At 37.5% G+C, this 14,869-nt stretch overlaps 1 protein-coding gene across 1 annotated transcript in view; it reads left to right on the top strand.

The window, feature by feature from the left end:
- Positions 1-14,869, top strand: part of MAOA (monoamine oxidase A) — a 61,842-nt gene that overhangs the window by 10,909 nt on the left and 36,064 nt on the right. Inside the window, exon 2 of the mRNA XM_049871276.1 lies at positions 7,595-7,689. Within this exon, the coding sequence (XP_049727233.1) occupies positions 7,595-7,689 (95 nt within the window). The remainder of the gene's footprint in view (positions 1-7,594; positions 7,690-14,869) is intronic.

Here is a 14,869-nt window from a genome sequence, read left to right as displayed (position 1 = left end):
TTCTTAGTTGCTTGAGATATATATAATCTAAGTGGCATTAGAAACATCCCTGTTGCCCTCATCCACATTAGCATGGCTTTGTTTTCTTAGTATGTGGTTCGTCTATCATTGCAACATACATTAACATAGTCCCTGCAGAGTGCCAGGCTCTAGTCTAGAGTTGCAAAGATGTAGAATACTTTTTCGTCCCCAAGAGGTTCATAATACACATTTAGCTCATTTAGACATCTCAAAGTTAATATATCTAAAACTGGCTACTTCCCCATAACTTACTCTTACACTGGCCTTTTTCAACTTAATAAGTCACGCCGCCATTTACTAGTTGCTCAGGTCAAAAATCTTGGAACCGTTTTTGATGCCTCTCTTTCGTCATACAACACATTCAACTGGCAAGTCCTGTTGGCTGTGGCCTCAAAATACGCTCAGAATCTGACCGCTTCCCACACAGTTGCTACCTTGTCCAAGCAGTTGTGGTCTTTTGCCCTTATCTGAGCTACCATGATCTCTTATTGCCTCTTAACTAGTCTCCCTGTTTCTTTCTTCTTTTGTTCTTTTACAATCTGTTCTCACAGCTACCAGGATGATTTTGAGTGTGTTTTTTTAATGTGGTAAAATATATATAACAAAATTTTGCCATTTTAACCATTTTTAAGTGTACAGTTTATTGGCGTTAATTACATTTATCATGTTGTGAAACCATCACCACTATTTACAAAACTTTTTATCACCCCAAAGAGAAATTCCATTCCCCTTAAGCAATAACTCCCCATTGCCCCCACGCTCTAGCCCATGGTGATCTCTAATCAACTTTCTCTCTCTCTGTACTTACCTATTCTAGATATTTCACATAGGAAGGGTAATATTTGTCCTTTTGGGTCTGGCTTATTTCACTCAGCATAGCGTTTTCAAGGTTCACCTATGTTGTAGCCTGTATCAGAACTTCATTCCTTTTTATGGCTGAATAATATTCCATTGTATGTATATGTGTGTGTGTGTGTATATATATATATACATATACATATATATATATATACACACACACCACATTTTGTTTATCCATTCACCTGCTGCTGGATATTTTGGTTGTTTCCACCTTTTGGCTATTGTGAATAATGTTGCAGTAAACATTGGTGTACAGCTATCTGCATTGCTACTTTTAAATCTTTTGAGCATATACCTAGAAGCTGTTGGATCATATGATCATTCTATGTTTAACTGTTTTGAAGAACCATCAAACCAGGATGATCTTTTAAAAGGCTAAATTAATCAATTCGCTCCCCTACTTATAAACCTCCAGTGGCTCCCCATTGCACTTATATCAAAACCCAGGGCCTTTAGCTTAGTCTACAAGGCTCTACGTGTTTTGTTTTTTTTGCTTAGTTCTCTGACCTCATCAGCTCCTTACTTATTCCTCTGTGGCTCTCTTTTGAGCACATCAAGCTTGTTGCCATCTTCCTCAGATACTGGCATAGCTCACTTCTTTACTTCAATAAGGTCTCTGCTTTAACATCACCTCTGAGATTCTTTCACTGATGACCACATCTAAAAAGGCACCCCCCAACCTCTATCACTCTCCCCTTACTCTGCTTTATTTTCATAGCACTTAATATTTTATTAGTATTTCCTAACACTTACTATTTATTTCTCTATGTCTCCCCCACGAGAATGTAAGTTTCATGAGGACAGGGACTTGGTTATATTCACCACTGTATTCACAACACCTCATATGGTGCCTGGGACATAATCAAAACCCAAACCTAGTGCCATTGAGTCGATTCTGACTCACAGCAACCCTGTAGGGCAGGGTAGAACTGCCCCATCGAGCTTCCAAGGAGTGCCTGGTGGATTCGAACTGCCAGCCTTTTGGTTAGAAGCTGTAGCACTTAACCACTACACCAACAGGGTTTCCTGGGACGTAGTAGGAGCATAATATTATTTGTTGAATGAGTGGATAGATTAATGAATTTAGTCGGGTTAATGATACTTGTGAAGGTATAAAAATAAGTACTTGCAAAAAGATTCAGTTGCTATTCATTACCTAGATGCTTCTCATGAAGGTAACCCTCATTTCATATATCTTTAGGCTATATTTCAAACCTATATATTGAAACCTTTTAAAGGGAAAAATAATTTTAGATGGAAAAATACGTTTTGATGTCAATGTGTGTAGTAGTTTTTTCTTTGTGAATATGGTGATGTCTGTATAAACACATAGATGCAGTAGATTAAAACAGCTCAAACGAGTATATAATGTAAAATGAATCTTCTATCCTAGACCCCCAGTAGTACACCCTGAAAGATTACCACCATGATAGTTTACTGTATATCTTTTCAGTTATTTCCTGTAAGGAAGTTACTTAAAAAAAAGAAAAAAAAATTTTTTTCTTTTTTTTTTCAAGTATGGAAGTATGGGTGCATACTACATAGGGCTCTGAACCTTGCTTATTTCACCTTATATATTTCAAAAACTTTCATTCTTTTTAATAGTTATGTAGTATTTTGCAGAATGCCTTTATCTTATTCTTGTTTGGAGCTCTTTGTATAACCTACTGCCGTCGAGTCGATTCCGACTCATAGCGACCCTATGTATATGTGTGTGAATTTATATGTAGGAGAGAGCTTATTAGGAATGGAATTGCTGGATCAAAGGGATGTGCATTTGCGGTTTTAATAACTAATACTGGCAAGGTTTAATCACTGTTCTTTGCCACCAACAGTATATGAAACATTCTGTTTTCTATACCCATGTCAACACTGTATTTAATATTTTTTCATTTTTAATCCAATAAATCAAAATTTCACTGATTTTAATTTATGGGAAGAAAAAGGCCTGGAGATCTGCTTCCATTAATATTACAGCCAACAAAACACTATGGATCAGTTCTACTCCGTAACACATGGGGTCGCCATGAGTTAGAATTGATTCAGGGGCAACTAACAACATCAGAAACAAATTAGGAGTGAGAGTGAGCATCTTTTCATTCAAAGAAATTTGTATTTCTTTGGTGAAACCTTACATTCAAATTCTTTACCCATTTTTAAAATGTGTTTGGTCTTGTTTCTTATTGACTTGTGAGAACTTTTTATAATTTGCAGAAATCAATCTTGTGTCAAGTGGTTTTTTTCTTTTATGGCTTCTGGGTTTTGTGTCTTACACAGAAGGCATTCTTTACTCCGAGAATGTTATTTTTCTAAAATTCCCCTGCTTTAGTTCTTTTATGTTTTTATTTTTTATATTTAAATCTTTCGTCTGAATTTATTTTGAATAAAGAATTAGAAATTCTGCCTTGCTTTTTTTCCTCTCCTGAAGTCAGATGTCCTAACACCATTTATTGACTAAACTCGGATTTATCTACTGATTTGTGTAATTTCTCGACCATATTCTCTTATATTTATCCACTTGTCTAATTTTGTGCAGTTCCACTATTTTTTTTTACTAGAGCTTTGTAATATATTTTAATAAAAGGTTGCCTCTTCTTCAGGAATTTCCTGCCAAGTTTACCATGTTATTTTTCCATGTGAAGTTTAGAATCAGGGACTCAAAATAGTATTAACATTTTTATTGGTATTTCATTATATTTTTAAATTACTATTTAAATTGAGGGGAAATTGAGGTCTTTATAATACTGTTTCTTCCTATCCAAAAATAATGACTATCTTTTCATTCAAGTCTTCTTTTGGGTCTTTCAGTAATTTTCAGATTTTTCAAGATATTTCTCATGTGAGTTCTGCAGAGTTGTTGAGTTTCTAATATTTTGTCATTCATGTCACTTTTAGAAGTGAGTTCTTTCATTATATTCTCCAACTGATTGTATGTAGGGCTGTGATTTATTTTTTTAATAACAACTTTTAAACTAGACACCTTGCTACTTGAATTCTCTTCTTTCATCTTTCTTCTGTTACTTTTTTTTTTATTACAAACCATGATAATTTTATCTCTTTTCTGATTTTTATGCCTTCTTTCTCTCTCTTCTCTAATAGCATTGGCTAGTACTTGCAAAATGATGTTAAATAAAATCAGTGATGGTAGGCATCTCTTCCTTGTTTCTGACTTTGATGCTACTGTTATTTCACCATTAACCATAATGTTCAAGACATTGACAGTGGGATCACTGGACATTTTTCATGAAGAATACACTACATATCTAGGTTTATTCTAGTCAGGAAATGGAGATACCAAGTACAGATCATTTGTTGCAGAAGAAAAATCAGAAATAGCTCAGGAATTCAAAAGGGTGGCATGAATCAAATGGAGGAACTTTTTCCCCCCTATAATGGAGTAGATGTGAATGTAAGGTAGAGAAAAGGGCTCTTGGCGAGGTAGAGAAGGCAAGGGTAAGTGTGGAAGCTGGGTTCCACAGTGACAGGATGCCTGAGATTTATATTCCAGAAAGCAAGGGTCATTTCTTTAAAGGCTTCATTGCAGATATTAACTGCCCCTCCAGCTATATAGGTAAAATCATTTCTATGGGGACAGTATCCATCTGAAGGCAAGGAAAGCACTGCAGAATTGATGGGAACAGTTTCCATGGGCAGTGGCTTTAAGGAGCTGGATTGGAACTGGTTTGACGTTGCCATGGCAACATAGATGTAGGCTGCATACATCATCTCGCCCAGGCTCCCCTGATCTAATAACCGAGACTAGCATTGTCTGAGCTCTGAAATGATGTGTGCTTTTCACAGACGGCACTGGGTTTTTTTACCTTGAATTTTGTTTGTTTTTTAACCTCCCAAATAAATCTATTACCCTATCTTTTATTTTGGTTTCTGTAAAATCCAAACGATTGAAGAGAGAGAGATCAGGAAAGGATTTGTACTGTGTTAAACTCATCACCCCTATTTAAATACTTATTGCAAAGTGATTAAAGATTTGTCTGTGCCATGGCCCACAATTTCCCTGTTTTCAGGTTTCTCCATTTTGAAAGTGATTGGATCCTCATTTTACACGATAAGGCCTTCATAAAATCTGTGTGAATGTAGCTTCTTGAGGCTCTTTATTCTCATAGAAAATCACAGGGTATTTGGGAGTCTCTGCCTCCTAATGAGCCCTGTCTGTCATGCTTTGGGAAAGGAAGAGCTCTAGGTGCAAGGGAAGGAAGATTTTGCTAATGCCTGCTTATACTTCTTGCCTCTACACACAGGCAGAAGAAAAACAGACTTTGGACACTAGGGCACTTGAGAGTCAGGTCCAGTGGCCCTTTTCAAGTTGTCTTCTCATCCCCTACAGCCCAATGAATATCATAAATACTTGCTGACTTCATAGGCCATCTCTCTGCTCCCCAGTTCTTCTATCGCTATAACCATCGGGGTATGGGAGCCAGCTCCTACTGGCTCACAAGGATTGACTGTGCGTGTCTCTTCCCAACTCAAGGTTCAGTGACATCACGTTGGTAGCTTGAATCACACTGGTAGTTTGAAATTGCCCGTGGTGGGAGTGTATATATGTTGCAGAAATTAAAAATCCAGGTTCCCACACCCCCAGTGGTTGCTAATCATTTACTGGCATGCCACTGTATAAAATCCTTTTATTTTTTCTTATCTTGGGGATGGGGGTTCCCCCAGAGGAGCCAACTTCTTCTATCCCCCTAGATTCCATGTGGCTATTAAATGATGGGAAATGAAAGAAAGAGCTATAACACATAGCACTCTTAGTTTTGACTAACCTGTGTTTCTTGGAACAAGATGAAATAAAAGGTCTAATATGAGATGTTCTCTTTTCATAATGAAAAAATAAAAAAATACTTGGTTATAATATGTATTTTTATGGTGGCTACATTGTATTTGGTGACTTGCCTTCAAACATTTTCCTAACAAATCTTACCACCTTTACAAAAACCAATAACTAAGAAGAAATATTTTTGAAAGATGGTGGCAAAAAGCCTTTAAAATGATCTGTGGAGTTGACAATTGAGGTATATTTTTTTATTCTGTAAATAATCATTGAATTTTGTAGCGATGAGAGGGGGAGAATGCATACCGATGCATAGGCTAAGTAGAAAAAAGAGTTGATGAGTATAATCTAAGACGTATCTTTAATAGGCATCATATTCGTTTTTTTTTTTTATTATTGGAATCAACAGCCACAGTTGTTATATTAGAAAAGCTTTTCTTGACCACAAGTGTTTGCCTGTGCTTTATTTATGACTTGCTGAGCATTCAGAAATAACTATTTTCCTAACAGCATCTTATTTTTTATTTTCATATTGTGTATTTTCTAGCCTTTAAATGGTCCTGGAAGTTTCTTATCAGGGTCTTCTTCGCAATAAACTTGCAGACTGAAACATTAGCACTGCATTTATTCAGCATATTAGATGAAATTTGCATATAAGTAGATTTTTCTAAATGGCTTAAACCATCTCCCTTCTAATTGCAATACTTTTTAAAAAAGATTTTTCTGAAATCCTTTTTAAAGGCTTAAATATTTTTCCTTATTTCTTAAACTATGAGTTTAAAATTTCCTTGCTCAGATAGGGCTATTTTCCTGTAATGCATAAATAATCATTTTTGTCAGCTTTTTAATTTATTTGGTTATAGCCTTAAACGCTAAACTGCAAAATGACCTTTGTTACTGGTGTGGTCATAGTACTGGCTCAGGTAGCCCTGCTCCCACCTTCTCTTTTATCTCCTGAGTAGGATTTATTATTGGCACTGAACCCCACTCACCAAACTCGTTTAGAGTTATTCATTAGATTTGATTTTATTAAGGCTCTAACTGAGGGCATGAGAAGTAAAATCCTTAGCTTTTGTTGTGGTCATTCATATCAGGCATTTGATTTGCTCATTTGGAATATGGAGACAGTGAAATCTATTTTAAATCTGCCTCCTTGAGAGCAGAATAGCTACATCAGTTATTTGGAATTTTTCTGCACAGGAGATTTGTTCCCTTCTTGACTAACAAAAAAAAAAAAACTAGTGAGAGTTTATTCAGGTTAGCTGGTGAGTCTTTTTGACCCTATCTTGGTTGGCTCTGACAACCATCTTGCTTTCTGGTATTACTTGACGTTCAGACTCATCTTGTACATTTCTTGCCCCAATCCTGGAATAGGTCAAGAGCCTTGGTTCAGTTCATGTGACTTGATTTTTTAGAAACCATAGTCTGGGAGTATTTATTGCTACTGAGTAGGTTATTTTTTTCTAGGTGTTTTCACTGGACAAGACTAAGAAATATATATTTTTAAGGATAGAATATATCCAGAGATCATACTGATAATTCCAATCCATATATAGAACAACCGGGTTTTTATTTAACCTCATTGTTCTTATATCTGAGCACCCTTACTCTTATGTCAAAAATCCTGGTTCTCTAGCACACCAGCCTGATTTTGCTGTATCCCACACAACATGTATAACAACCTCAGAATAACAATACTGATACTGATACCGTCACCATCTAAATGATTACTTTTTGTTTGTAGTTCTTTTTGTCTTTGAGGTACATATTTGAAAAAAAAAAATTTTTTTAAGGAGCTATCAAATTACTGGATTTTTAAAATCACTTCTCTGTGTAGTTATTCAGCCACCTGTTTGCATATTTAAATCTTGGATGTTTAGTATTTATATGTTAATACGTTCCTATATTTTGCTTTCCCTTTAGGATTGTCTGCTGCCAAACTCTTGGCCGAACATGAAGTTAACGTTTTGGTCTTAGAAGCCCGAGATCGAGTTGGAGGGAGAACATATACTGTGAGGGTAAGTGATTTTAATACTTCACATATACTATCTCACACAAACTAGAAGTGGCACGATTGAAAGGCACAGGGCTCGAGGAAATCTCAAGAGTTCATTCAGTTAAGCCACTGGCCCAACATAGCTCTAAACCACTCCAAGTAAGTGTCCATTTTCTTAAACAAGCACTCATTGTTGTGTGACAGTCTCTGACCTTCAGTAGTTTACATTCTAGTGAAGAAAATAAACAGGTAAACAAATAACTTTAATACAAAAAACCAAAATTCATTGCTGTCCAGTCGATTCAACTCATAGCTACCCTATAGGACAGAGTAGAACTGCCCCATAGGGTTTCCAAGGAGCAGCTGGTGGGTTCAAACTGCTGACCTTTTGGTTAGCAGCCATAGCTCATAACCACTGTGCCACCAGCGCTCCAAATTCCATATTAGAGGCCTAAATATATCTATATATAAAACCAAAACAAACCAAACCCAGTGCCGTCGAGTCAGTTCCGACTCATGGCGACCCAGTAGGACAGCGTAGAACTGCCCCATAGAGTTTGCAAGGAGTGCCTGGCGGATTCGAACTTGGTTAGCAGCCGTAGCATTTAACCACTATGCCACCAGGGTTTCCATATATATATGTGTATGTGTATGTGTATGTGTATGTGTATGTGTATGTGTATGTGTATGTGTATGTGTATGTGTATGTGTATGTGTATGTGTATGTGTATGTATATATAATTCCATATTAAAACAACAACAAAAAAAATCCAAACCCATTGCCATCGAGTTGATTCTGACTCATAGCGACCCTATATAATACAGGCCTAAATGAAGTATGCAGTGTTTCGGGTGGGATTACTGTTTGGCTGGAAGCACATACACGTATGTGTGTACACACACACATATACACATGGCACATACTTGCTGTGGGTTTCTTTTTTATTTATTCAAAGACACAGAACAGAAGTGAGCTGGCTACAGTAAGCAGGAGCAAATATAGCATGTTTTTGTGCAACTTTTTCTTCAGCCCTTATTCCCTAAGAAGTGTCCTACTGCCTAAAACATGCTTTGCTCAGGTAGAATCTAACTAGATATGAGAAAGAAGCCTAATTCTTGCCACATCATTACGTTTTTATACCTGGGTCTGTATCACCATTCTGGAAAAATGCATGCTAATGCTTGTTTACTGTTCTTCAAGGGACTGGTTGCAGGTGGTTGAATCTGTGGGAGCTGATTAAAGTACACAGGAAGAGGACGTAGGATGAGAAGGAAATAGAGCCAAAGATGGGAGTTGGGGGAACATGCTGATTTAAGGTTGGACATAGGCAGAGGGGCCAGAGAAGCAATAGATGCAGAGGAGGAGGGTGAGACTGGAACAGTGCTATGCAAGTCAGTGGAGGAAAGAGGAAAGGATGATTAACAAGTCAAATGACAGGCATTTGACATAGGATAAAAGCCCTTGTGTTTGGTGATTGGAAGATTAATGAGGCCTTTGCTAGAGCACTCAAATAGAGCGTTGAAGGCTGGGGAATTGGCAGTAAGGACAATACTAGACTGTTGAAGTGACTGAAAGGTGAGGAAGCATTTAACTAATTAGAAGATGTATTTTTTTATCAGACTAATAACTGAATGGCTTAAGCAATGATAACATCAATGGCTTAAGCAATATAAAGATTTAATTCGTTCACATAAGAAGAGTCTGGTGGTAGATAGTCCAGGCTGATTCAGGTGTTAGCTTTGTCATCAAGGTTTCTGGCTCTGTCTTCTGTTCTGCCATTCTTTGCATGTTGGCTCATTGCCTGTGGTAACAAGATGGATGCTGCAACCCTAAGCATCAAATCCTTATTCAAGGTGGGAAGGAGAGTGAAGGGGCAGCACCAGTCCTACCTACAACAAAGCTTCTTTTGGCAGGAGACCCCAGCAGATGTTTGCTTTAGTCTCATGGGCCAGAATTGGGTCCCTTAGCTGCTAGGGACCTGGGAAAGCAAGTATTTAACATTTCCAGCTGCATAATAGAAGCAGACACGTTGTTGTTGTTGTTGTTAGTTGCCGCAGAGTCGATTCCAACTCATGGTGATAGAAAAGGGAATATAAATGGATATTGGAATAGCTAACCAAAGACATCTGAACTAGAATATTGTACCAGTTCTTTGTGTCACACTGTGTCATGCTACCCTTCTGTCATTTGCTTCCTACCTTTTTAGATACATGAGCCTATTTTCATGTTGCTCAGCTCTAAGAGTGCACTATAGCCTTGCTACTCAAAGTGTGGTCTGCTGATTCTGACTATCTCAGAATCACCTGGGACCTTGTTAGAAATGAAGAATCTCAGGTCCCACCCCCAACCTGCTAAATCCAAACCTACATTCTGACAAGATCCTCAGGGGATTCACGTGCACATTAAAGTTTGAGAAGTGCTGCTCTATTGTATATGCTTGCTTCTTTGCTTTAAATTAATGTAAATCCAGATTCATTTTATTTGGAGAATGTCTGGTTACTTCCTCAAATGTGGTCCACTGGGAGTCTGTTGGTTTAGGGATTCCACTGGGGTTCTAGCCTCTATACTGGCCTAACACACTGTCTTACCTTTGGTAAGTGCTATTAGCACTTTACATCTCCGTTTCCTCATCTGGGCAATGAGATACAATCTAAATGTACTCGAAGCTCCCTTCCAACTTCAAATTTTAATTTAAGGCAATGTGTTATAGTACAAAAGAAGGGTTGCATATTCTGCCTGTATGACCTTGTTAGATAAGATTCTTCTGTCACTTTCTGAAAAATATTTCTTCATTTTGGAGATAGTTATTAAGTTGTCCCTTAGCCCTACTTTTCTTATCTTCAAAACCTTCTGGTTATTAAATAGGAGCATCTGTCATGTTGCAGATTTTCAATTAAGAACACGATTCTTGGTAAAGGGAAATGAAAATTCCAACATGCTTGTCCCCACCTATGCCATTGACCCAGGCTGCTTTTCCAGGCTGTATCATTTATATGTCAGAAACTATTGTTGTATACTGAGCATGATATTATACTCTTCCTGAAGTATGTGAGACAGGAATCTCTGCAATATTAAAGATTAGGACTTAGATTTATCAGATTTCAGATGAATAGATGTAGGGGAAAGGCTTTAAGGAGAAACAAAACTGGTATTTAATAAGAAACTGAATTGAATATTGTTTTAATTGTTCCCAATAGCATAATCAATTAGGATAATTTTGAGAGAAGATGCTATAAAAGCTGCTCTCAAAACCCACTGCCGACGAGTTGATTCAAGCTGCTGTAGATCTTTAAATATTAAAATGTCAAATTTGATACTTTCACTTGGCAGCTGTTCAGATCAAGCTTCTATTAGTTCATAAATTAGCTTCCCTATTTTTCCTAATGTGATTTCTCCATAATTCTTCAGGGCCAAATTAATAAAGTTGAAATGCCTGCATGGCCACCCCAGGGATGCTGTATTTGTTTCCTAATATAGTTAAGTGTTTATGTCTCTTCAAAGGCTGAGTCATAAGATCTAAATTAAGACCTGAAAGACTAAGGTGCGACATAGCAAAATATGGTATTATGGTTCTAGTATCTTCATACTGAACCAAGGTACCTCTTTTAGAATGTTTCTGCTTTGTAAATAAACATTCAGTGAAATCCCTTACACTTTTTACCATATCGTTTAGGGTTATTCACTGTAAAGATAGTATCGGTGTTTAAAGACATCGTGTTTACAAACTACCAAGAGTCGTCTTGCTGTCTTGGTTAAAGCCTAGGCATTTATTGACATACTGACTCCAGTTTTGTTCTTTATAACTCAAAAAGGATGTTGGACACTAGAGAAGGTTTGGAGGACAACACCAATGGTTAGAAAAAGAGAAAGTAAGGATAATATGAGGGAAAGATTAAAGTCAAAGGAGCACTGCATTTCTGGTATCGCGGCAGAATAGAAACCGTGATTAGCTCCCAATTAAAATAAGTAAAATGCAGAATAAAATATATTGTGTTGACCTGACATGAAAGTTAGAAATTTGAAGATCTCCTGGATGTTTAACACACATATGAAACTTAACACATCCAAAATTGAGCTACTTATCTTTCCCATCAAGACTGCTGCTTCAGCAGCCTTCCCCATATCAGGGATCACAACTCCAAAAAGACTCAGTCATCTTCAGCATTCTTAGACCCCACATTTACTCTGTCAGCAAATTCTGTTAGCTCTGCCTTTGTAATTCATCTAGAATTCAACAATTCCCAGCACTTCTGCTACTACCCTGGTGGGAGTCACTATCATCTCTAAGCCAGATTACTCCATTAGCTTCCTAACTGACTCCCCTGCTTTCACAGTTGCTCCCTATAATCCATTCTTATCGTAGCAGCCAGAGTGAACCTTTCAAACCTAAGTCCGATCTTGACATTTCTCTTCTCAAAACCTTCAAAGGCACCCTTCTTCACCCAGAAAGCCAATGTTCTTACAATGTCCTGTGAGGCTTTGCATGAGCTGTCCCCTCATCCCCTTACCTCTCTAACCTCATCATCAATTCTCTTTTCCTTGCTCAATCTATTCTAGCCACGTTGACCTTCTTGCTATTTCTTGAACACACCATGCACACTTCTGCACTAGGTCTCCCTTCTGCCAAGGATGCTCTTCCCCCAAATATGCGTGTGGATAATTCCCTCACCTTCCTCAAGTCCTTATGCAAATATGTCACCTTTCCAAGAATTCCTACCTGTTCACTGTATTAAAAATTACAACCTGTTCCTCTCTTCCCAGCAATTGTAGTCCCCCTTATCCTGTTCTAGTTTTTTGTTTCATAGTAATTATCAACTTCAATGATATTATATCTAGTGTTCACTTTCTGTCATTCTCCACTGAATGTGGGATTCTTTCTCCTCAAGGAAAAGAGAAAAAGTTCCTCAAGGGCAGGGAGCTTTGTTTTGTTCAATGATATAACAAAAACTCCTTGAACAGTATGTGACACCTAGTAGGACCTGAAGATATATTTGTTGAATGAACAAATGAATCCTCAAAGCAAAGCAAAATCATGGAGCCAAATAAACAATAAAAGCGGTGGAAATGAAGATATAACTACTAATGCAATAAATAATAAGCAAATAAAAAGGATGTTATGAATAACTTTAATCCAATTATTTTGAAAACAAATATATGTGAAATGTATACATTACAAGAAAAATATAGGTTATCAAAACTAACACTGATTTAAGAAGAAATAGAAAATATGAGTAGTGCTTTAACCGCACAATAAATTGAATCTGTAGTAGAAGATCTTCCCCACAAGGAATACACCAAGCCTAGATACTCTACAGGTGTGTTTTACGTAATGTTCAGAGAATAGATGATACTATTTATATACAGACTCCTAGAGAATAGAAGAGAGTATGATCACTAACTACTGGGATTAGCAATACTAATGCAAAAAGCAGACAAGTAGAAGAACGGAAAATCATAGGCCAGTCTCAATCTCACTTACGAACACAGATATAAAAATCCTAAACTAATGTTAACAAAGAATATCCTGCAATAGAAAGACACCAGGCCACGTTATCCCAGGAAGGTAAGATTCAACGATACTACAAACCAGACCCACTGCCATCAAGTCGATTCCAACTCATAGCAACCCTATAGGACAGAGAGAGTCACTATGAGTCAGAATTGACTCGACGGCACTGGGTTGTTTTTTTTTTTTTTTTTTTTTTAGGACAGAGTAGATCTACCCTATAGGGTTTCCAAGGCTGTAATCTTTAGGGAAGCAGACTGCCACATTTTTTTAGGACAGAGTAGATCTACCCTATAGGGTTTCCAAGGCTGTAATCTTTAGGGAAGCAGACTGCCACATTTTCTCCTGCACAGCAGTGGTAGGTTTGAACCACCAACCTTTTGGTTAGCAGCCAAGTGCTTTAACCATGTGCCACCAGGGCTCCTTCGATAATACTAGACACTTGATTTTCTGGAAATAACACATTAGGTAAGTTGTACCAACCCTCCTACTAACTCCAAAAGAATAGAGAAATTGCACTGTACACACACACGCACCTACACCTAAGCCTTCAAAATATCAGAGAGCTAATGAGATAGCGAAGAATCACTGGGCCGATATCCAGGAGAGATGGAAATCCAGAGAATGTGAAACCTCCTTTTCTCCTGGGGGTGGAAAGGTGGGAGACACTGAAGAAGACCACTGAAGAAGCTGCTGAGAGGCTGAACAGTGCTTTTGATAGTCTTAAAAGCCAGGGTGACAAAAGGTCAAGTCCAGAGCCACCCTCCCCTCCAAGTGTGGTAAACTCCTTACGCCTTGCGTCGGGCTGTGTCATAGAAGTAAGGGTGAACTGGAAGAAGACAAGGCTACATGTGTACCTCAGCCCAACTTCAAATCATCTCAGGTCTAAAAAAATGGAATAAGGTTATGTAGTATTGTTAGTGTGGCCAGGTGCTGGGCAGAAGCAAGCATGAATCCTCTCGGAGAAAGATAGTGTCATGTTATCCCCCTAGAATTTAAACTATTTCTTTGTTTTTTGTTTGTTTTTTAATGCACTGAGTGGCATGCAATAAAAAATAATCAGACAAACTAGGAGAAAAGGCAACACGAATGAGAATATAAACAACAAAATAGAGACAGATCTATAGACATTATTACGAAAACATGGAGGAGTTGTACCTCACCAATATTCAATTTATTGATTAAATCATTAGGAAATGTGTTGATTTAAAAGCTGAAAGGTGTAGATCTACATTTAAGAAGGGGAAAGTAAGAGTTTTAGTTTATGAAAGATGGTTTGTATATTTATAAGTAATTTATTAGGTACATGAATCTTTTTGTACTCTTTTCCTATAATGCATTTTCCCTGGAAGTGTTTTAAAATAGGATAAAGAGCCCATCATTAAAAAAAAAAAAAAGCAGACCCGTTGCCGTCCAGTCAATTCAAAGTCATAGAGACCCAGTAGGACAGAGTAGAACTGCCCCATAGGGTTTCCAAGGAGCGACTGGTGGATTCGAACTGCCAACCTCTTGGTTAGCAGCTGAGCTCTTAACCACTGAGCCACCAAGACTCTGTCATAGTGGGTTGATTTAAGATTTCATCTACTGGACATGAGCAAATTAGGCCTAATTATCTCTGAGTGTCTCCTTTAACAGTAACTCAAAAGAAAAACATGTATAATAACTTAAATGCTTTGAAAAGGATCTAGACCACTG

The sequence above is a fragment of the Elephas maximus genome, chromosome X, assembly GCF_024166365.1.
Source record: "Elephas maximus indicus isolate mEleMax1 chromosome X, mEleMax1 primary haplotype, whole genome shotgun sequence".
Taxonomy (NCBI): domain Eukaryota; kingdom Metazoa; phylum Chordata; class Mammalia; order Proboscidea; family Elephantidae; genus Elephas; species Elephas maximus.
The sequence above is the reverse complement of the archived record's forward strand: the minus strand, read 5'-3'. Positions and strand labels throughout refer to the sequence as shown.